This window comes from Pelodiscus sinensis, chromosome 5 (genome assembly GCF_052426305.1).
Source record: "Pelodiscus sinensis isolate ZL-2025 chromosome 5, ASM5242630v1, whole genome shotgun sequence".
Taxonomy (NCBI): Eukaryota; Metazoa; Chordata; order Testudines; family Trionychidae; genus Pelodiscus; species Pelodiscus sinensis.
Window position 1 is genome coordinate 119,959,952 of NC_143056.1, and position 22,508 is coordinate 119,982,459.

The 22,508-nt window shown below is 40.4% G+C and overlaps 1 protein-coding gene across 3 annotated transcripts in view; it reads left to right on the top strand.

Moving 5' to 3' along the window:
- The window catches only part of CHID1 (chitinase domain containing 1), a 304,160-nt gene that overhangs the window by 99,980 nt on the left and 181,672 nt on the right, over positions 1–22,508 (top strand). For all 3 annotated transcript variants that reach the window (XM_075928227.2, XM_075928226.2, XM_075928229.2), the window contains exons 9-10: positions 6,724–6,825; positions 9,870–10,025. In XM_075928227.2, coding sequence (XP_075784342.1) covers positions 6,724–6,825; positions 9,870–10,025 — 258 coding nt within the window. The remainder of the gene's footprint in view (positions 1–6,723; positions 6,826–9,869; positions 10,026–22,508) is intronic.

A 22,508-nucleotide genomic window follows, 5' to 3' on the forward strand; every position in this document is an offset into this window, starting at 1 on the left:
GTAAACTGGCCATTAGCAAGTTTAGGCTTGACATTAGGCAAAGCTTTATAAGCATCAAGAGGAGTGAAGTTCTGGAACAACCTTCCAATGGGGGAATTGGGCAAAAAATGTAACTGGCTTCCATAAGCTCAGTAAGTTTATGGAAATGATGGTATGATAAGACTGCCTGCATTGTCACATAGCAACTGCTAGTTGCAAATATCACCAATGGCTGGTGATGGGGTGTCAGGTGGGGAGGACTGTGAGTTAACAGAGAATTTTTTCCTGGTGTCTGTCTGGTTATTGGATATTGTCCTCATGCATAAGGTCTTATTGATCGCTATATTTGGGGTTGGGGAGGAATTTTTTCCCTGGGTCAGATTGGCAGAGACCCTGAGAGTTTTTCACCTTTCTATTCAGCATGGGCTTAAGGCAGGGGTGGGGAATCTAAGGCATAGGGGCCATATGCAGCCCCCAGCTTGCACAGGAGTGTTGGCAGTGGAGATCAAACCTGGGACCTCTGGAGCTACATGCATGAGCTGCTACTACATGAGTTAGAAGATACAGTTCTTAACCAAGGCCAGAGCAAGGTTATCAATTTTTAGTTTGTCTAGCAACTGCTAGAGGGCAACAGAGCACCACTCTTAGCATGCAGAAAGTTACACTTATTTGTAACTATTACGTTTTAAGCCTTTGTGTATGAGAAGATGACAGTGTTTTGCCTGCCGTTTTGCCTTGGCATTTCATTTGAAAAAGGGTGAGTGGGTGGGCAAGTTGCTTTTCTGAGTTTCATTAAAGTATTACACTGCTTAATCCACAAAGCAATACAACATAGCATACAAATATAATGCCTGCTATAATTACTCTGTATGCTTTCTCCCCACAAGTAATCAGAATTAATTTAAATAAAATGCATTTTGCTGGGGCTTAAAAGGGGAAATGCTTTTGACTAAAAGTGCTCAGGTTAGCATGACATTGTAACAAAGGCACTATTTGATTTGTTCTTGTAGAAAGTTTGTGTTTTAAATTTGCAGGCAGATCACAATTGAGAAGACTGAGCTCACACATTGGTCCCAGGAAAGGAGATGGTCTTTTAAATTTGTGCTTGAAGCCTTGGAAGGAAGAAGAGTAGGCTCTCCTTAAAATGGCAACTAAATTATGGGTTCTTGTAACATGAGGCTGCAGTAACATACATCAAAACAAAACGTTACCAGCACATTTTTCTCTACTGGAAGTAAATAATCTTATCCTAATATATGTTTTATCCAGTTAATTGACCTGACTTGCAAATATCATTTATATTCAGTCCATGTATGTCAATGAGCACATGGAGAATGATTATTCTACATCACTTCTTAATTTCTGCTCCATTAACTTTTTTCCAGTATGATGGAGCAGGAGTTAGTTTTATTTACAGCATTTCTAGATAAGGAGTAGTAGTAGAATTTTACACTTAAAATTGTGTTCCTATTAAGGTATTGGTGAAGAAAAATTGTGAATTGCTGAAATATTTTCCCTTCAGTTCCTTTCATGGGAATTACATTCACTACATTTTGTCTGTGGGTGACACACAGAATAGTACTGCACATATTTGAAAGTATATACCTTTGTTATGTTAAATAAGAACATAAGAACATAAGAACGGCCGTACTGGGTCAGACCAAAGGTCCATCTAGCCCAGTATCCTGTCTACCGACAGTGGCCAGCACCAGGTGCCCCAGAGAGGGTGGACCGAAGACAATGATCAAGCGATTTGTCTCCTGCCATCCCTCTCCAGCCTCTGACAAACAGAGGCCAAGGACACCATTTTATCCCCTGGCTAATAGCCTTTTATGGACCTAACCTCCATGAATTTATCCAGCTTCTCTTTAAACTCTATTATAGTCCTAGCCTTCACAGCCTCCTCTGGCAAGGAGTTCCACAGGTTGACAACACGCTGTGTGAAGAAGAACTTCCTTTTATTAGTTTTAAACCTGCTACCCATTAATTTCATTTGGTGTCCTCTAGTTCTTCTATTATGGGAACTAATAAATAACTTTTCTTTATCGGCCCTTTCCACACCACACGATTTTATAGACCTCTATCATATCCCCCCTCAGTCTCCTTTTCTAAACTGAAAAGTCACAGTCGCTTTAGCCTCTCCTCATATGGGACCCGTTCCAAACCCCTAATCATTTTAGTTGCCCTTTTCGGAACCCTTTCAAGAGGAGACCACATCTGTACACAGTATTCAAGATGTGGGCGTACCATAGTTTTATACAGGGGCAGTAAGATATTCTGGGTCTTATTTTCTATCCCTTTCCTAATAATTCCTAGCATCCTATTTGCCTTTTTGACTGCCGCTGCACTCTGTGTGGAAGTTTTCAGAGAACTGTCCACGATAACTCCAAGATCTATTTCCTGATTTGTCGTAACCAAATTAGCCCCCATCATACTGTACGTATAGTTGGGGTTATTTTTCCCGATGTGCATTACTTTACACTTACCCACATTAAATTTCATTTGCCATTTTGTTGCCCAATCACTCAGTTTGGTGAGATCTTCTTGGAGTCCCTCACAGTCTGCTTCTGTCTTGACTATCCTAAACAGTTTGGTATCATCTGCAAACTTTACTACCTCACTGCTTACCCCTTTCTCCAGATCATTTATGAATAAGTTGAAAAGGATTGGTCCCAGGACTGACCCTTGGGGTACACCACTAGTTACCCCTCTCCAATCTGAAAATTTACCATTTATTCCTACCCTTTGTTTCCTGTCTTTTAACCAGTTCTCAATCCAAGAAAGGACCTTCCCTTTTATCCCATGGCCATGTAATTTACACAAGAGCCTTTGGTGAGGGACCTTGTCAAAGGCTTTCTGAAAATCCAAGTATACTATATCTACTTGATCCCCCTTCTCCGCATGTTTGTTAACCCCTTCAAAGAACTCTAATAGATTAGTAAGACGGGATTTCCCTTTACAGAAACCATGTTGACTTTTGTCCAACAAATTATGTTCTTCTACATGCTTCACAATTTTATTCTTTACTATTGTTTCGACTAATTTGCCCGGTACTGAAGTTAGACTTACCGGTCTGTAATTGCCAGGATCGCCTCTAGAGCCCTTTTTAAATATTGGTGTCACGTTGGCTACCTTCCAGTCATTAGGTACGGAAGCCGATTTAAAGGATAGGTTACAAACCACAGATAATAGCTCAGCAATTTCCCATTTAAGTTCTTTTAGAACCGTTAGATGAATGCCATCTGGTCCCGGAGATTTGTTAACATTAAGTTTTTCTATTTGTTCCAAAACCTCCTCTAATGACACTTCAATCCGGGACAGTTCCTCAGATTCATCACCCACAAAGGATGGTGCAGATTCAGGAATCTCCCCAACGTCCTCAGCCGTGAAGACTGAAGCAAAGAAATCATTTAGTTTCTCCGCAATGGCTTTATCGTCCTTGATTGCTCCTTTTATAGCTCGATCATCTAGGGGACCCACAGGCTTTTTAGCAGGCTTCCTGCTTCTAATGTACTTAAAAAACATTTTGTTATTTCTTTTTGAGTTTTTGGCTAGCTGTTCCTCAAAATCTTTTTTTGCTTTTCTTATTACATGTTTACACTTGATTTGACAGTGTTTATGTTCCTTTCTATTTATCTCACTAGGATTGGACTTCCACTTCTTAAAAGATACCTTTTTGTCCCTCACTGCTTCTTTTACATGGTGGTTAAGCCACGGTGACTCTTTTTTAGGTCTCTTGCTATGTTTTTTAATTTGGGGTATACATTTAAGTTGGGCCTCTATTATGGTGTCTTTAAAAAGTTTTCATGCAGCTTTCAGGGATTTGGCTCTAGTCACTGTGCCTTTTAATTTCTGTTTAACTAACCTCCTCATTTTTGCGTAATTCCCCTTTTTGAAATTAAATTCCAGGGTGCTGGACTGCTGAGGTGTTCTTCCCATTACAGGAATGTTGAATGTTATTATATTATGGTCACTATTCCCAAGCGGTCCTGTAACGGTTATATCCTGGACCTGATCCTGCACTCCACTCAGGACTAAATCGAGAATTGCTTCTCCCCTTGTGGGTTTGTAGCAACTAACGCACATTGGTCCTGTGTAGTATTCCTCCCATGTTTAGCTGTGACTTAGGAGGGAGTGAGTTGTTTTTCTTTTTCTCTCTCTTCCCTGTATCTCCCATATCCCTATTGCCAGGAAACAGGACAGGAGTATAAAAGGACCTTTAGGGGCTGCAAGCTCTGCCCCTGTCATTTCTATTAGTTGGGAATTGCAACCAATGGAACAGTGGAGAGCAGAGCCTGCAACCCCCTGGGAGCTCTGTTGAGTAAGCACCCCAATCCTCTGTCCCCTCCTGTACCCTACCTCCCACCCAGACCCGGCACTCCCATCCACTTCTGCACCCTACTTCTCACCATGATCCCATACCTTCAGCCCACTCCTGTACCTTATGTCTGTTCAGACCCCATGGCCCCATCACGCTCCCGGCAGCCACCTCCTGCAAATTGAACACCTCATTTTTGGATCCACCCTGAAGCCTAGGAAACCCCACAAAATCTACTAGCTGTGGACCCCCAGAAAAGTTAATCCAGCCTTGCTGGGGGCACAGGCATTCATTCCAGTGTCTTCTCCTATATTTGTCACAATATAGGGGTATGTTTTTGTCAAGGCTATTTTACATTTCCTGAGGAGAGTGGTAGGAAGGGGCATAATGTTGTTTTAACTTGCCTCTTCTCTGCTGTTATGACCACTACCCTTTGAAGGAATTTTAAAGAGTCCCTTGTGAGTATGTCCCTGCCTGCTTAAAAAGAAAGCAGTGGAAATTCAGGGGGTTCTCTATGACTGTAACTAACAAAATACATGAAGTTGGGTTGGAGACTTAACGCTTGGTTATATAAATAAGGAAAAACTTAAAAAACAACAAATCATCTTGCATCACGTTAGAGACTAACAAAACATTAGTTGGTATCGTATAGTCTGTAAGGTGCTGCAAGACGATTTGTTGTTTAAGGTTTTCTAGTTGCAGACTAACTCAGCTACCACTCTGAAGCTATATAAATAAGGGTAATTCTAAAAATAACCAGCCCTCCACTCCCCCAAGATTTATGTTATTTTTACAAGATAAATTTGTTAAAATGATTCCTTCATTTAAGCTTGCAGTAGAGAAACTCATGCTTTACTGAAGTCCTTGCTTTACTGAAGTCAAGAAAATTTATAGACTCGTATTTTGCAATTTTCCCCCTTCTGCTAACTACATTTAACCTGAATTCCAGGTTTTGCTAATCTTCCAGGAAACCAACCTTTCCTCTGCTTTTTTCCCCCCACTTGCCAAGCTTTCCAGTTTTTGGATTCCCACTTTTCTTCATATAAGATCATGGGTTATTTCTTAAAGTCAATTATTGGAGGAAAATTACTATATTTAATAAGGGAATTCAGTCATTCTCTTATATAGACTTGTACAACTTAGCATTCCAAAAGACCTATGAGATCTAATATTTTTGTACATATTGTTAAATGGTGCCAATTGACCTCATTAAATTATATCTCAGAATTCAGTTATTGCAACACCTTTTCAGAGTAATCTTTATTACTGTTTGTGTAGCACTTGTGTACAACCTCAAATCAAATGTACATTAGAGATATAATCATATACTTATTGGGTTGTTGAGTACTGACTCAACTACTTACTTCCCCCCGTCCTTTGCTGCCTGTATCAGAGAGAGGCAGCAAGAGTGGGGAGCAGGATCTGATGCTAGGAGGAGCTGTCTTAAAAGGTGACTCCCCCCAGCACCATCTCTGGGAGGGGGGGCAAAAGAGGCAGAGGCATAGTGAGGGACCGGGCGCAAAACGGGAATCAGCTGATTCCCCGGCTTGAGCCTGGGCTCAGTTGCTGTTCCTCTGCTTTTTAAAGATATTAAGAGCTGCCAGGTACATACCAACATCTATTGCTGACAGCAACAGGTGGTGGTCATTCCATTATTTGAGAGTTTGTGGTTAAAAAGAAACAAAATGGGCTCGTCTACACTGGCCCCTTTTCCGGAAGGGGCATGTTAATTTCAGCTATCGTAGTAAGGAAATCCGCGGGGGATTTAAATATCCCCCGCGGCATTTAAATAAAAATGTCCGCCGCTTTTTTCCGGCTTTTAGAAGAGCCGGAAAAGAGCGTCTACCCTGGCCCCGATTAACTACTTCAAAGTAGGAATAAGAGCCTCCGGAAAAGGGCGCTTTTTCCGGAGGATCGGGGCCAGTGTAGACGTAGCCAATGGGTTTAACTTGTTGAAAAAATTGTTATCTTAGTGGAGCATAGACTACTTTTGCCATTTCATATGACGTGAATATGAGGGAAGGGCCTTTTCTCAAGAAGTTATTTCTTTCATGTTTTTTGTAGGAACAGCTTAATTAGTATATTCATTCAGTCCAATATTACATGAAGATATTTGATTAGAACATAGTTTTTCTACTGTCTATTTTCTATTGTCTATTCTGTTGTTGTACTTATATTGCAAATTTATCTTTAAAAATATATTATCACTGTGGCCAATTCTTTGATATTTTCCCATAGGCAGTGTAGTAGTTCTGAATATCTTGTCTTAAGAATTCATTTTAAGAACTTCACTAAGGTGTTTTACTGCAATCCCAAAATGAAAGTTTTGTGCTATGTGATAAAACTTAAACTAAATTCCATTCTTCTAATCTAGGAGAGAGAGTAACTCAGGGTATGTAATACTTTGTCTTTTTGTTTGTTGGAAGGACCAACCAGCTGGGAATGTTCACAAAGAAAGAATTTGATCAATTGGCCCCTGTCATTGACAGCTTCAGTCTCATGACATATGACTATTCAACACCGCAACGGTAAGGATACATGGCTGAGCACAGCTAACCAGAAACTTATGGTCATTTATGTAGCTGTGAAAACAACAGCTTTGGCTGATCACAGGAAGAGTGGATAGTTTGTTTTAACAAATAAGGTTTTGGAGTTAGCAAATAAGGATTATGGATGAAGGCAAAGCCTTTAAAGCTATCTACAATTAAGATGCTTTATTGTCATTAACTTGAGTAGAAATTGAATGTCCAGATCTCTTAAAGGGACTAGAATTTGTTTGCTGGTAACGGACATTTGTTTCTTCTATGTAAGATGCTTTTTACTTTCAGACTCTATTTGGTGCAGTTTCAAAACTTATGATGGGATGGATGTACAAGTGTATTTTCATTCTGTGGGAGAATAGTATTGAGCACCACTTATGCTTGTGCTTGCCTAATTTGGTTATAGAGTAGATACTGCTTTAAAACGCTATGCTAAATACCTTCATTCCTAATGGCTGAGGTTGACTTCAAACTCAAGTTCCTGGTGAAAATATGCTTCTGAAGCTCCCGCAGAATTTACACTACAAAACTGAAAATTGGTTTCCCAAGGTCAATATTGAGGTGAATTAATAAATTGTCCCTGCCATTACAGCAGAATTCTCCCTGCTGTTAGGGAGAATACCATTCACTGGTTCTAATCCTTAGTACTCCTTAGGGGGCTTTGTCATATTTAGTATATTAGCATTTTGATAACCTCTAGAAAGGTTTGTGTTTGGTGCTTGTTTTTCCAGCCAAATGTTTAAAAGAAGTTTGCCTTTATTTTCTGTAAAGGGTTTCTGTATCTTCCTCACCTCTACATCATCCCATCTTTTCCATTTTCATTGCCTATTCTCAACAATAAAAAAAAATGCTAAATGAGAACAGAGATTTGAGTGTATTTCTTTTAAATTCTCTTTGCTGAAACATGTTCCAGTTCTAGCCAACTATGTCACAGGTTTCTTAAGCCTACACAATGAGATGAAAGAGTGACAAAACAGGAGCTTGTCAAAGTAACCCTGAAAGTTTTGCTTAGGATCTCTGTCCAACTGCCATTTACTTGTAGCTGGCAGTGGAATACAATATTGCCAAGAATGTTTGCTTAAAATGTCTAATGTTGCATTATTATCTCTATATACTTATCTGTATAGACACTTTCAAAATAGAGAATCTAGCCACTGATAAATCTACAAAGCTGACTCAAGAAAGCCTTAAAAACTTTTGCCCAAGGGTGTGTCTACACAGCACCTGAAACTCGAAATAAGATACACAATTTGCGCTACGCAAATTGAGTAGCTTATTTTGAGGCTATTTCGAAATTTGGAGCATCTACACATCATCAGATTGTGAAATAAAACACTATTTCGAGACATCTCTTATGCCTCGTACAATGAGATTTACGGGGATGGCGAAATAGCATGTCTAGCATGTCTGCTATATTTTGCAATAGTGAATGCATTCAAAAGGATACCTCTGGTATCTTGAAACAGCATTGCAGTGTAGACATGCCCAAAGTGTATTACATTTGTTTGATCTTGAGCTAGGTATCAAAGTCAAACAGCTACAAGAGATCATTTCAATTTGAGGTGGAATTTAGCTGGAACAGCAGCTTTAGTTTTAAGCAGTGTTATGGAGACATGGGTCAGTTCTTTAACTAGTGCATAAAGTTGCTTAAATCTGCAGTTACTGCAGTTCAGCTGCTCTTTTTGCACAAGGAATCACTTCTTTTAGAGTCTGTAATGACACACGCCATTTCCATTATTAAAAGAAATGGGATTCTATAATAATACATTAGCTTTAGATAGTATTTTTTCAACTGGTTTTAATCTTTTATTCTGAACTTCCTTTGATAGATCTTATCTAGGCTTGGAAGGATTGCGGGGGGGGGGGGTGTTAATTGGTAAATGTAGATAGGTATCAATTTTACTGTATAAACATAAACAAATGAAAAATACTTCCATTAATGATCAAAATTTACAGCTAGACAAAGTATGAAAAATGCTCCTTGAAAACTTATCAGAGTTTGATTTAAGGCTATTTAATTTACATGTTTTGACACATGGTGTTGGAATTTAGAGTTTTAATGGTTATAAAGTGTTTACGTTTTGAATATCTACATATACTGTCTTTAAATAATTCTCAGACTCCCTATAATTTCCTGAAGTTGTGAAATTTAAATTGATAAAAATAGAAAAAAATGCTTAAAATAAACACAAATATTTGTTGAAATTATTAAACAGAAAATCCAATTGTGCCAAGACTAGTTTAAACATATGATGCTATGCCCATTTCAATGCTATACTATTACCTTTAAAATGAACTCATAATATTAGCAAAGTATTTTCTGAATAATAAGCTTACTATTTAGATTTTAGTTTTCATTGTACAGCTATCCAAGACACTTTGAGGTAGTCGGTCAGAAGACCATGAAAGCCAGTGATATTCACAAGACTGGAATATGTCGTTCCTTATGTTTGGCGACTGAGTGCTTGATGCATGTGATGACAGCTGCATAGTTTAACTGTTCATTTTACAGCATGGCTTTTAATTATGATGCCATTGCCCATCCACATAATTCTGCATTCATTACTACAAGGTAGGAATCTTAAGCAACAGTGGATTGAATTCTGCTCACCAATCATTGACTCCTTGTGCAATGAACTGGATCAGGTCCCATACGTTATGTTGCAGTGCAACAGTAAATATCAGAATGGTATACAAAACACATCATGGAAATGTGTATTTTAAATTCTCTTGTGGGCATTATCCCAGGCCCCCTGAAGCAGAAGAAATGCTGGGTGGAACCATAGAAGCCTTCTCTTCTGATTTATGTGAGATGTTTTGGTGCCTTTTTTATGTTAGAAAGGGATCACAATGTCATTTGAAAAGTAGGTTATGCGTAACTACAAGCAACTGTCCAGTTAGTCTTTCTAATTTGCACGAGCCACAGTTTGCTAATCAAGTTATAATTCATTCAAGAATACAAAGCTGCTCTTATCTGAAAATAAGCCTTTGCTCTTTCTGACATCCTGTTTATTTCATTGCTGACCCAACAGGCCTGGCCCAAACTCCCCTCTTCCCTGGGTACGGGCTTGCGTTCAGGTTCTTGACCCTGAATCCAAATGGAGGAGTAAAATTCTTCTGGGTCTGAATTTCTATGGCATGGACTATTCAGCACTGGGTGCTTCTGGAGAGCCTATCCTTGGTAACAGGTAAAATGTCCACACACAGTGAACTTTTATTTAAATGTGATGTCTTTCACAGTTTTAATAATCAGTGTTTAGAAATACTGACGTGTAACCATAATGGCAGTGGCAAAGATGATCAAAGCTTTAAATGAAATTGTAGTGTGAAGAAATTCTCTCATCAGCTATAGAGAATAGATTAGGGACACTGTACACAATGGGCTGGCTTGTGTTTTTTTGGAAACCAGGAATTCTGTTGAAATGTTCTGAAGTATTGGTTTCCATTTTGCATAATTTTTGACCCATGATCTGCTTTTCTCAGCTTCTTAAATTATCTATTAAACTCACTTCAGTGTGTTGGCCACAAAACAGTTGTTTTGTAATTGATGTCTCAAGGAAAAAACTACAGGCAGTTACATTGGGAATAAAGCCGGTAAACAGCTAAAGAGAAATAAAGGCAACTTTACGTTGGCAGCCTGTGGAACTCCAGTTTGGTTTATCTAAGAAAATGGCAGTTCTAATTTTGGGTGAAACCAACACCTAATTAGCCATTTGTCTTCTTTCCAAAATGCAGTATGGACATAGCTGGCTGAGCCAGAGAAGGAACAAAATACTAATGATTTCTGGCAGGTAAATTAACTTTGTTCAGCAGTTTTGTGTATAAGTATAAGAACCTGAAGCATAAAGTACAATTCTCATTTTCAGCTGTAGGCCAGACGTGTTAGTAAACTAATGCACCCAGGATAATTGTAATTTCTTGTCCATTAAGCTGTGAAATACAGGCTGGCTGAGCAAATATGTCTGAGTTGAGGGTCTGATTTTCTGTCTTGGTCTTCATTAGGGATGTAATAGTACAGTTGATTAACCGATAAGCAAAAGCTTATCGGTTAATGCTATAGACTACACATATTTCTTCCCCCCCCCTCCCCTTGGCAGTAATTTTTTAGCAGGCTGGGCAGTAGCCCAGCTCAGTTCTGGCTTGTGCCGGATCCAGGACCTACCCCTGCTTCAACTCAGGATTTAAAGCGTATTAGGAGCCAGGCGGACAGGCAGCTCATATCAGACCGGGTCCAAGAGCTCAGACACTATGCCAAAAAGTAGTTATTACTCAGGGGAAATGGTCCTTCTGCCTTGTAGAGCATTGCCACATTTTAGTTAGCAAAATTAACTAGAAACAGCAACCTAAACAAATTTTAACTCAGTAGGCTTTCAGTTTTAAACAACTGCTTCTATTCATGTATGAAGCTTTGTGATGGGTGCCGTTGCTTTATTTAATAAAAATAGGTCTAAGGTTTAAGCTAATTTTTTCCAGAGTTGTGTTTTGAGGAGGCAATGAATCTGTGTTCAGGAATGTTTGATGACATTGTAGAGAGCAGTGGATGAAGTGAGGTTGTGAGCGTAGGCAGACTTTAAGCACTTGAATGTTTTCTAATCAGGAAGATCACAAAATAATTTTCTGTAGCAATTCTATTTGCATAAAATATCTAGTCAATGGCTTATATTGCAGAATGTAATCTGAATGTATAAGTACTCAATCATAATGTGACTGAATAGACATACAGTATCTGTGTAATATCCCTTTCCCTTTATGCCCATCATAAAAAAGTAATGTGTTTATATATATTATTATAATTAAGTGAAATGAAAACATTTTTTTCTCTTACAGCACAATACTATCTGTCATTGGGGGTAATGCTAAAAATGCCATTAGTGCTGCTTATATTTTGCAATAAGTATTTGTTCACGTCTCAGTGCAGCTCAGTACATATATATTTTGCTATTGTTAGCCACAATTTTTGCCTACTTTCTGAAGTAAGGCTTCTGGATCTGTAATGCCCCCGTAGGTCTGGTTTTTAGAGGTACGCTATTTCTGCACTACAGTCCTCAAGCATGAAGTTCTGAACTGCAAAGATTGTCATTAAAATGTGCCTCTATATTAAAATCCTGTCAAAACTTAACCATCTGGTCTTGGTGACTTGCTGATCTAATTACTCATTTGTTCCAGCATGTCATCTGTTGACATCTCAATCTGACTGTACTTCATCTGTACTTGAGAAGAGTAGATGTGGTGTGACTACATTAATACATTGTGAATGATGAAAAATCTGAAATATCCCTTACCTTTTATTGTTTCCCTTAGGTCACTAAGGGTGTGTCTAGACTACAGGGTTTTGTAGACAAAAGTGGACTTTTGTCAACAAAACTATACCTGCGTCTACACTGCTGCTGAGTTTTGTCAACATGACGTCGACAGAACTCAGCAGTTTTGTCGACAGCTGTAAACCTCATTCTATGAGGAATAACGCCTTTTGTCGACAGAGTTCTGTTGACAGAAGGCGTTATTGCATCTACACTATCCTTTGCGTCTACACTGTCATGTCGCCAAAGCAGCTTGAAAATTACTTGAAAGTAGGAATAAGAAATCCTCCGGAAAAGGCTTTATTTTCTGGAGAATAACCTCTAGACTGGCGCTTTTCTCCGGCTTTTCCCCAAGCCGGAAAAAAGCGGCAGCCATGTTAATGCAAATGCCGCGGGGGATATTTAACATCCCTTTTCCAGGGATGTAGCCTTGGTGTGGTTGAAGGAGTGTCTCCTACCTCATTCTTGCTGGAGTTGGGAAAGGTATCTGGTAATCTTATTCACACATGTGTAACTTTTTCTGTTGTTTTTAATATGTTTTCTCTGTACTGTTTTTACCTTTAGAATAAATGTGCTTGCTTAGAAAGACCTGTGGAGTAACTTCTAGCCACTGGCAATTACACTGTTTATAGCCTTCTAAGAGAAAGCAAAGGCTAGACGATTTAGACAGTCCAGGTTGGTTGACATATGACATTGTAGACAGGGAACTGTGCAGCCTAGAAAAACCTTATCAGCAGTGGGAGGGACATGGGTCTGTATCCAAGAGATGTGGTGGCTCAGGAGCCTAGAATACCCTGAAGGGACCATGGAAGGGGAATTCAGGTGCAGCTTCTTGCACCTGAGACAGGAAGAAGCACTCTAAATCTGAAGAAGTGGGTTGTATCCACGAAATCTCATGGTACCATCTACATGTTTTGTTATTCTCTAAGATGCTGCTAGACTATTCATTGTTTTTTATTTAGAGACAGGTAAAAAATGTAGAAAAAACTTAATGCCAACACAATTACTGAATGTATTCTGTCCCAAAGATTGCTTTTATTCCATATGTAGAATATTTAAAATAGAGAAATGAATAATTGCCCTGCCATGAGATAATGCGTGTGCTTCACTTCAAAGAAGGAATCAAAATAGGGCTTTTATGGTCATTTGTACACATTTGAGTAGATTGACATAAATTGCTTGTTGAAGTGTAAGAAAATGAATAGCATAATACAATGTCAAGACTCTAAGACAAAAATAAAATGTCTCCCAAGCTATATAAAGACAAATAAATTTTCTAGTGCCATCCTGTAAATAGCAGGTAATAAAAAGTGAAATTTTAGAAGAGGTTTCCTCTGAATTTCCTGTCAGCAAGGCTGATTAAAATCAAAGCTTCCATGAACTGGTGAGCGGGATGGTTATGTGATGGCTGAGCTGCTGCATTTTTATTAGGGCTGATTTAAGGGGGCTTAGGCAGACTCTTAAGAGATCTTATTTTCTCTTGCAGAACAGAGCACGGAACTTATGCTAAGGAGGCCCTTAGCCTTCCAAGTCAATATGTCATGAAGTTTTTCAAAGGCAGTAACTCAACTAAAATAAGACACTTAACCCATCTTGTCACTTAGGGCTACCACTCCTTCCTTATTCTCCTCATCCTCCCTCCCTTGGCAGCAAGTATATTCTGTCCTAAGGACTTCTTGTTTTGCTTATCTTTAATTCAGCTTTGTGTAATTAGGAAAGGAGATATTAATATTACAAATTTGTTGCTAGCCTCATACCTCTCTCTAACTGCTGAACATTGTCCCCAACTATTGAATTCCCCTGCCTAATGATAGAATATTGAACTTCTGCTTCCTAAACTGTAGATTGTTGGGTCAAACATAAGCTCACTGGTATGACTAGAACACAGTTCCAGTGTTATGCATTAAAGGATCAGAAACAATAGGCATTGTAACAACTGCTTAAATAATGCAGCAGTAAGGAGCTGTATTACAAGGCAGGTATCGAATACAGGTTCTTTCCCACTGTGATGTTCTGTTATGCAAGACTTCTATGGTACATCTGTCTGTCATTTACTCTAGGATAGGTGGTGGTTTTTGAGCTATTATCTATGTATTATGAGGTGAAATGTTATAATTTATAAATAGCCATTGTTTTAACTTGTTGTGAAATTAACTGTCTATGTTTGAAACATTCAGCCACGGAAGTTTTTTAGTATTGTAATTAATAAGAGCTTCAAAACAAGCGGATTTCAACTTTTATCCGTGCACTGTTCCCAAAACACCTGTTGTTTCTTGCTTTGATTTCAATTGTACAATCCTTATTAAATGCATTCTTCAGTTCTTTGTGGTGACACAGAATTGTTTGGTGTCATGGCAATAAACAAAATTATTTGCTAGTACAGGATGGAGTTGGTTAATGGATGTACTGGATTTTTGCTGCTAAAGGGTATTTGATAACGTGGCGCTCTGTGTGCCATGATGGGGGAAAAGAGGTAGAGAATCTAAAGGAGGTGTGTGGGGGCTGATGCTGGGGAGTGCATGTATAACCTAGTGGATGCTGCTGGATTTTGGAGGTTGGGGCTGTAGGAAGTCCTGGCTGAGATCTGTTGGTGGCAGAGTTGGGTAGACTCAAGGGGAGTGGCAGGAAGCTTAACTTTGCTGCTCTCCTGGTACCAGTGTAGTTAATTGATTGGTTCCTGTTGCCTTCTCCCCACCCCTCATGTGTGGCTCTGGAAAGATACATTTGAAGGGTCCATTCAGGCCATGGTGCCTTACTTCAGCCCCCAGTTGAAATCAATTGGAGATGGGTATGCTAAATGCCTCCAGGAAGTGCCTAGCATCCAATAGTATTAGCCTTTGAGGAAGGCGTAGTACTGGTCAAATGCGCTTGTTACACCATGCCCCTGGGTGGGTTCTCTACAGCAGGGAATGACCTGGGATCTCTGGTCCTAAAAACAAATTCCTCTGCCGCTTGAGCTAAAACTTTCCTTTGTTAGTCAAGGCAGCACTGCTTGTCAACCTTCTTGGCCCAGCCATAGCTAGAGGGGGTTCCCTCTAAGTTGCACAGCAGCACAGTTACACAGGTGATTTATCAGCCCCGCCCAGTCAGTTAGCTCCCTGCACAGAGCCCTGAGCCTCTGACTGAGTGAGGCTGATAAATCATCTGTGAAGCTGTGTTGCCGCACAGCTTAGAGGGAACACTGGTCAAAATCACAAAGGGTATGTCTACGCTGCACTCTAAAATTGAAATAAAACACGCAATTTGTGTTATGCAAATTGCATATCCTAGTTCAAATTTATTTCGAAATAGGCCATTTAGAAATTGGGCACGTCTACACTGCGCCAAATTTCGAAATAAAGTGCTATTTTGAGACAGCCCTTATTCCTCGTGGAATGAGGTTTACAGGGATGGCGAAATAGCGTGTCTGTTATTTAAAAAATTATTTCAAAACAGTGGACTTGTTCCTTGGACGCGGGGTAGCTATTTCGGGATACCTCTGAGATCCCAAAATAGCACTGCAGTCTAGATGTACCCAAAGTGGGATATACACTGAACTGGGCAGAGCAGATTCTCAGCTGCTGTCTCCTTTTTCCATCTCACCCCTAAAACTAGCATTTCCCATGTTTTGGTAAATGTCACTTTTTAATCAATTTCCCCATTGATTCTAATTCAGTAAATAAGGCCTGCTGTTTATTAGTATGTTTGATGATAGGGGAAAATGTTCTGTTATAAAAATAAGCTAATGACGTATATGATTTGGATATGAGTATTGTAATGCAGCACTTGTTTATCATAGGGTACAGTAGACCAGAACATGACTGAATATCAGGAGACTGTAATTGCCTGTTTTCTTTACTAGTAAACTGACATTAATGAGATCATATGTATTTCCTCAAAGAAGAGATGCTGTTTGGTGAATACTGGGTGCTTTTTTAACAGACAGTATTTTCTTCAGGGCTTAAAAGAAGGCATCTCATTCTAGTTTTAAAAAATTGATTTTCTAAAATGAATTTTTTGAAGTTTAACATTAATCTATTCAGTGAATTGAATTTTCACACTTGTTTAGGATGTAATGGTAGAACTACATGCTATTCAAAATAAAAAAGAGCATGTAGTGTTATCTGTATCTTTTAGGGTTTATTTTCCTTCTCTTAGCTGAAATAGTGCTATTTTCTGAAATCAGACAAGGGATATACAGTCTCAGCAATAATCTGGCAGTGGGGCTGGCTGGTATAACAGATCAATATCCGAACTTGGGCAGTAATAAATGAGAGCAAAAAAGGCAGCCCAGAAGTCAGCACTGAATTCCATCTATCATGAGACACCTCCTAAGATTGACCCAGATTGTGATCAGCACTAAGATAATTCATTAATCCACCGTTGGAATGAATTAGTCAGTTATGGATTTTCTGTAATAAAGATACTTTCTGCATATACACAAACAGTTCACTCTTTCTCATTGTCGGCGGCTGCTGCTCCAATCCATCTTTCACTGTTTGCCTGTACTTTTAAACTTAATTGTGGCTGGATGTGCACAGCAAAATGTTGTTGGCATAGCTGTGTCAATCAGGGATATGAAAAAAACAGTGCCCCATGTGACATAGCTATTCTAGCAAAAGCCCCAGTGTAGATGCAGCTATGCCACCACCAGAAGAGTGTTGTACTAATATTGTTTGGGGAGGTAGAACAATGCTGGTAGAAAATTCTCCCTGTAGACATAAACTCCATGGCTACATCTAGACTGGCATGATTTTCTGGAAATGCTTTTAATGGAAAAGTTTTCCGTTAAAAGCATTTTCGGAAAAGAGCGTCTAGATTGGCACGGATGCTTTTCCGCAAAAGCACTTTTTGCAGAAAAGCGTCCATGGCCAATCTAGACGCACTTTTCCGCAAAAAAGCCCCGATCACCATTTTCGCGATCGGGGCTTTTTTGCGGAAAACAAATCTCAGCTGTCTACACTGTCCTTTTGCGCAAAAGTTTTGCGCGAAAGGGACTTTTGCCTGAACGGGAGCAGCATAGTATTTCCGCAAAAAGCACTGATTTCTTACAGTAGGAAGTCAGTGCTTTTGCGGAAATTCAAGCGGCCAGTGTAGACAGCTGGCAAGTTTTTCCGGAAAAGCGGCTGATTTTCCGGAAAAACTGGCCAGTCTAGACACAGCCCATATGTGTATTAGCGAGCTTTGCTGGTATAGCTATGCCAGGATAGCTGAATTGGCAAAGTCTGTGGATGGTAGATGAAGCAAGGGGAGGAAATTAGAGATTTGATCTAAAATCAATCTGAATTTTCAAATTAACATGTATCATTTTGGAGGGTGTTTAAGCCAATTTCACTTTCTGGTCTGTTTCAAGATTTTTGACAATTCAATAACTTTAGGGCTGTGTCTACATTGGCATCCCTTTCCGGAAAAGGGATGCTAATGAGACACTTCGGAATTGCAAATCCGCGGGGGATACTTTCAAGTAGGAATAAGGAATCTTCCGGAAAAGGGCTTATTTTCCGGAGAATCGCGTCTACACTGGCGCTTTTCTCCGGCAAAAACCCCGAGCCGGAAAAAAGCGGCAGCCATGTAAATGCAAATGCCATGGGGGATATTTAAATCCCCTGCGGATTTGCAATTCCGAAGTGTCTCATTAGCATCCCTTTTCCGGAAAGGGATGCCAATGTAGACACAGCCCAGGTGGCTAACTACATTGTGGTGGAAGACAGGCAAAAAACCACAAATGCATACTGAAGAGTCTGTTTTAGTGCGAAGTCCTGAAAATTCCGACACCAGTCTTGGGGATAGCACAAAATATCGCAGCTCTTTCAAGTGTGTGTTAACAATTCAGAAATATATTGGAGCAGCGATGTCTTGGAGCAGAAACTTGTGACAGAATATTGAGAGTAATTCATGTTGAGTGCTTATGTGCAGAGCAGACACCAGTGGTATGTGACAGTAGTGTTAAAGATATCAGTGGTTCAATTACTATTTAACTTTGTTGTTTCTAGAAGGGTTTTCAATAACCTGGATGCAAAACCCCCAGTAAATGGCTTGGATTCCAGTTCTGTAGCATGCCTGTCAGGGTGCATATTCTTGGTAAGGTCTACTCCTTTCTTCGACTTACCGTAACTACACTTTAACTCTCTGCAATTTTTCTAGCATGATCTACAGCAGCGCTTTGCAACCTTTTCAAACCAAAGAGCCAAACTACATCAAAATTCAGAACAAGTGGTCAACAAAAAGCAGTATAATGCCCATTTGCATGACTGAAAATATACACCTTATTATTATTGATAATTGACATAATGATTAATAATAGCATAAATGAAACACTGTACTCACAGATTATTTAATGGGACTTCTGCTGCTGCATCTTTTCACACAGTTCTTTGAAGAGTACATCATAACTGGTCAAATCCAGCTTCATGCACGTATTCAGCCTGTCTTCTGTCAATCTTATGGCACGGAGCTAGGAATGTGGGGGTGCAGGAGTCTGGCTTAGGTTGTATGAGGGGCTGAGGGCAGGGGATTTGGCTGTATGATGGCCTCAGGGCACAAGGTTAGGGTGTGGGGGGTACAGGAGTGTTATGGAAGGATACTGGGTATGTGGGGGTGCAAGATTCTGGGGATGTGGAAATATGAGGGGCTCAGGGCAGGGGGTTCAGGTGGGCTCAGGGTTGGTGTGGAGGTGGATATAGGAGTGTTATGAAGCTGAGGCCAGATGGGGGCTGGGCCTAAATTGGAGCTTGTTGGCCAGGCTTCATTTTTAAATAAAGTAAAATATTATGTCCAACACAAATGGTTTCAACTAGACCTGTCAATTGAGGTTGGTTAATGCCTGCGATTAATGCAGAGAAGGATTAATATGTTAATTTTTTTACCGTGTTAATCACAGGCGTTAGTGCTGCGCTGCCCCTTTGAAGTGCCAAAGTGGTGCTTCAAAGGGGCGCACATTAGGAGCCTGGGATCATCTGGAGTCCCTAGCTGACCCTGGGCTCCGTGCAGCGCTGCCCCTTTGAAGCGCAGTCTGACGCTTCAAAGGCGGAATGCCCAGCTGATCCCCGGCTCCGTGTTACGCTGCCCCTTTGAAGCGCGGGTCCGGAGCTTCAAAGAGGCAGCACAACAGGAGCCGGGAATCAACTGGAGTGCTGATCCCCGGTTCCGTGTTACACTGCTCCTTTCAACTGCCAATTTGGTGCATCAAAGGGGCAGCGCAACGTGCAGCTGGGGATCAGCTGGGCACGCTAGATGATCCCTGGCTCCTAACGCACTGCCCCTTTGAAATGCTGCGACGGCGTTTCAAAGGGGCAATGCACGTGATTAATTGCGTGATTAATCATGATTATTTTTTTTAATTGCTTGACAGCCCTAGTTGCAACATTGTCTTTATTTATGGCAGGAGTGGAGAACCTTTTTTGGGTCAGGAGTCACTGAGCCACAGAAAAATCAGTCAGGGACCACACAAGTGAGAAGAAAAAACCTCCAAAACCCTCCAAAAAACCCCAACCCTCACTAATGTGGCTCCCAACTGAAACACCTTACTCCTCTAGTGCTCCAGTTCCATCATGGGGGGAGGAGCGGGGAGGACTGAGGCTCAAGGCCTCAGGCCAAATTTACTTTTCTTGGGTTCCAGGGGTAGTAGATTTTGTGGCCCCCCGCCTAGGCTCTGGGATGAGGCCAAAAATGATGGGTGCATCGCAGGCACCATGTAACTTGGCGTCACGCTGCTCCCATTCACTGGAAGGAAGCCTCAAGGAGGTGTGTCCTGGGGGAAGGAAAATGGCAGTGTACTTGGAGGCATTTTTGGTTCTGCTTGTTTCCCATACACTGAGGGAAGAAAAGGGCAACGCATGGAGACATTTTTCGCTCCACTTGTTCCCCACATGCCAGATCCAGCAGGGAGGCTTTGGGCTTTCTCCCTCCACCCCTCCCCCCTGCAGGAAGCCGGTGCTGGCATTCTAATTTTGTGTGTGTGTGGATGGGGGTGGGGCTGTAAGTCTGTAGCACCAGCGCTGGCTCCCTGCTGTGATGGGAGGTGGTAGGGCTGAGTTAGGGCTCCAGAAGAGCCGTGTCTGGCGTTCTAGTGAGCCTTAGGTTGCTGACCCCAATCTGAAATCTGACAGAAGCGGTGAATGTTCACAGATAAATGGAGTTTGATTTTACTTTTCTAAAAGTGGCAAGATAGAGCAATGATCACTAAGGCTAGATCCAACAGGGCCTTACTCCATCAAAGCTTTTGATTAGTCCTACTGAAGTCACTGGGACTATGCATGTGCCTACAGTTAAGCTCGTGCATTTATACTTTCCTGTATCTAAGCCTACATGTCCACATAAATGCTATAGCTTATTTTGTCAGAAGTCACCGATATGGTGTCTTGACGAGTATCTTGCTCTCTCAAATGCTGATAACTATTTGGCTGCATGCATGTGCTCCCTCTGTTTGCTATTTTGGCTCTGTGCAGGTAGCCAGAACAGCAGAGAATCCCCACTGAATACAAATCAGATAAGGTGTGAAGGTGCCAGGCCAGGTTTATAGTCAACAAAGCATAGTCCTTGTCTCTTTGCTCAATGGTTGCAGGTACACCAGTTGGAATGGACTCAGCCCAGTCAGTAGCTGGACTTTCCACTGCCCCCAAGGACAGCTTCTCTGAGATATGTCTTTTTACACAGAGACAAACAAAAGTTACACATCACTTCTGACGTATCAGGCTTCCATCCTCAGACTTATTTGGGTGCCACCCTGTACATGCTGGTTCAGTCAAAATATCCTTGTACATTATACTGTTATCCTGACCCTATCCTGAACATGGTTCAGTATACATGGTTCCTGTTATCTGTGTGGAGTGTGCTGGTATCAGGGTGTTCTGTTACTAACCTGAAATGTGTTTACATGACTCCTGCCTCTTACCTCTTGGGTATATTTCTGCAATATCAGCCTTGTTCTTGCCAGATTTGTTAGCAGGGCCTGCCTCTTGCTCACAACTCAACTTAGCAAAGCCTTCACTACTTTTTCCTACGCCTCAGGCCTCACATCATGTGGCTTTATGTTTCAGTGTCTCTTCTTGCTACAGCTTATAAGGTTGCCAGATGGTTTCAACAAAAATACCAGACACACTTAACATTACATCATAATCTACATTACATCTTATTTAGAAAATACCGTACATTTATATTTTCTCATTTATATTTTCTCAATTTGTTTCCTGAAGAGAAAGCTAAAATACTAGACTGTCCAGTTGAAAACTGGACACCTGGCAACCCTAACAGCTTAGAAGACAGGAAAAATGACATCTGAGAAGAAGGGATGTATAGGCTTCTATACAATGGAATAGAGCTAAAATATCTTTAGTTTGCTTACACTGCATACCTGCATACATTTTTTTCTGTTTAATATTGAGATTATTTTTCATGGAATGTATTTTTGGTCACTGGTATAACTGTGCACTGGGTATTCTCAAATAACACATAGTTGCCCCCTCTACATCCCCAGCTACTGCAAGGAAACTACAGAGTAAAATTGTATTTGGTATGACAGTTCAAATAAAGCAAAAAAGCCCTCAAGCTTTATTCTCCACCTCATCTTGGCAACAAAGCCTCAGCTTTTCACCACAATGGCACGACTTTGATTTTTTCCCTAGTATTAATTAGGGGTAATTAAAATAAATGAAGTAGGCTGCAGTGATCTTCAGTGATCTGTCACTGACATTGCACCATTCAATCTAGGTGTCTGCAGAGGCCACGTGTAATTTCAGATTTCAGAGATTAGTTCTGATGTTCTACCTCTTTTTATAGGGCTTTTTTAATAGTTCAAAATCAGCAGAGTATATTTAAAGGGGGAAATGTTCTTTGTAATTCAAATGTAATTAGCATACTTGATTTTTTTTTATAGAGACACAATTAAATACTCCTTCATCTGATAAGGCCCTTCAAAAAGTTTTCTGAGGGAAACTCCAACATGTGTAAACCCCAGATTTTGACATTTTGCTGACAAAAAGCACAATTGGGTATTTTCTCACTGAAACACCGAAGTCTGTGCTTTTGGTTGTGTATTGAGATAGCCTGTGTACTTCTTGAAAGTGCAAAGTACCTTCTTTACCAAGGTAACATTGTTTTGCAATCAAATTAAAGGGATGTATTTAGGTAACTTTTGCCTCAGTCTTCATAGGCAAGATTTTCTGTCAGTGTTCCTACTCCATTTCAGACTCCACCACCAAATGAATTTACTGAAGTTCAGTTGGCCACCTGTGCCACTACCATTTTTAGTTGTGATGTGAAAGAACTCCTCCTCAGGTTTCTCATGCCAGGACTGTGAGGAACTTTGCCCACTTTGGAGCCTATAAGCGTTATTACAATGCCAATAAGAAAGGGATAATGTTTTTATTGACTATATGTGAAACAGCAAAGAGA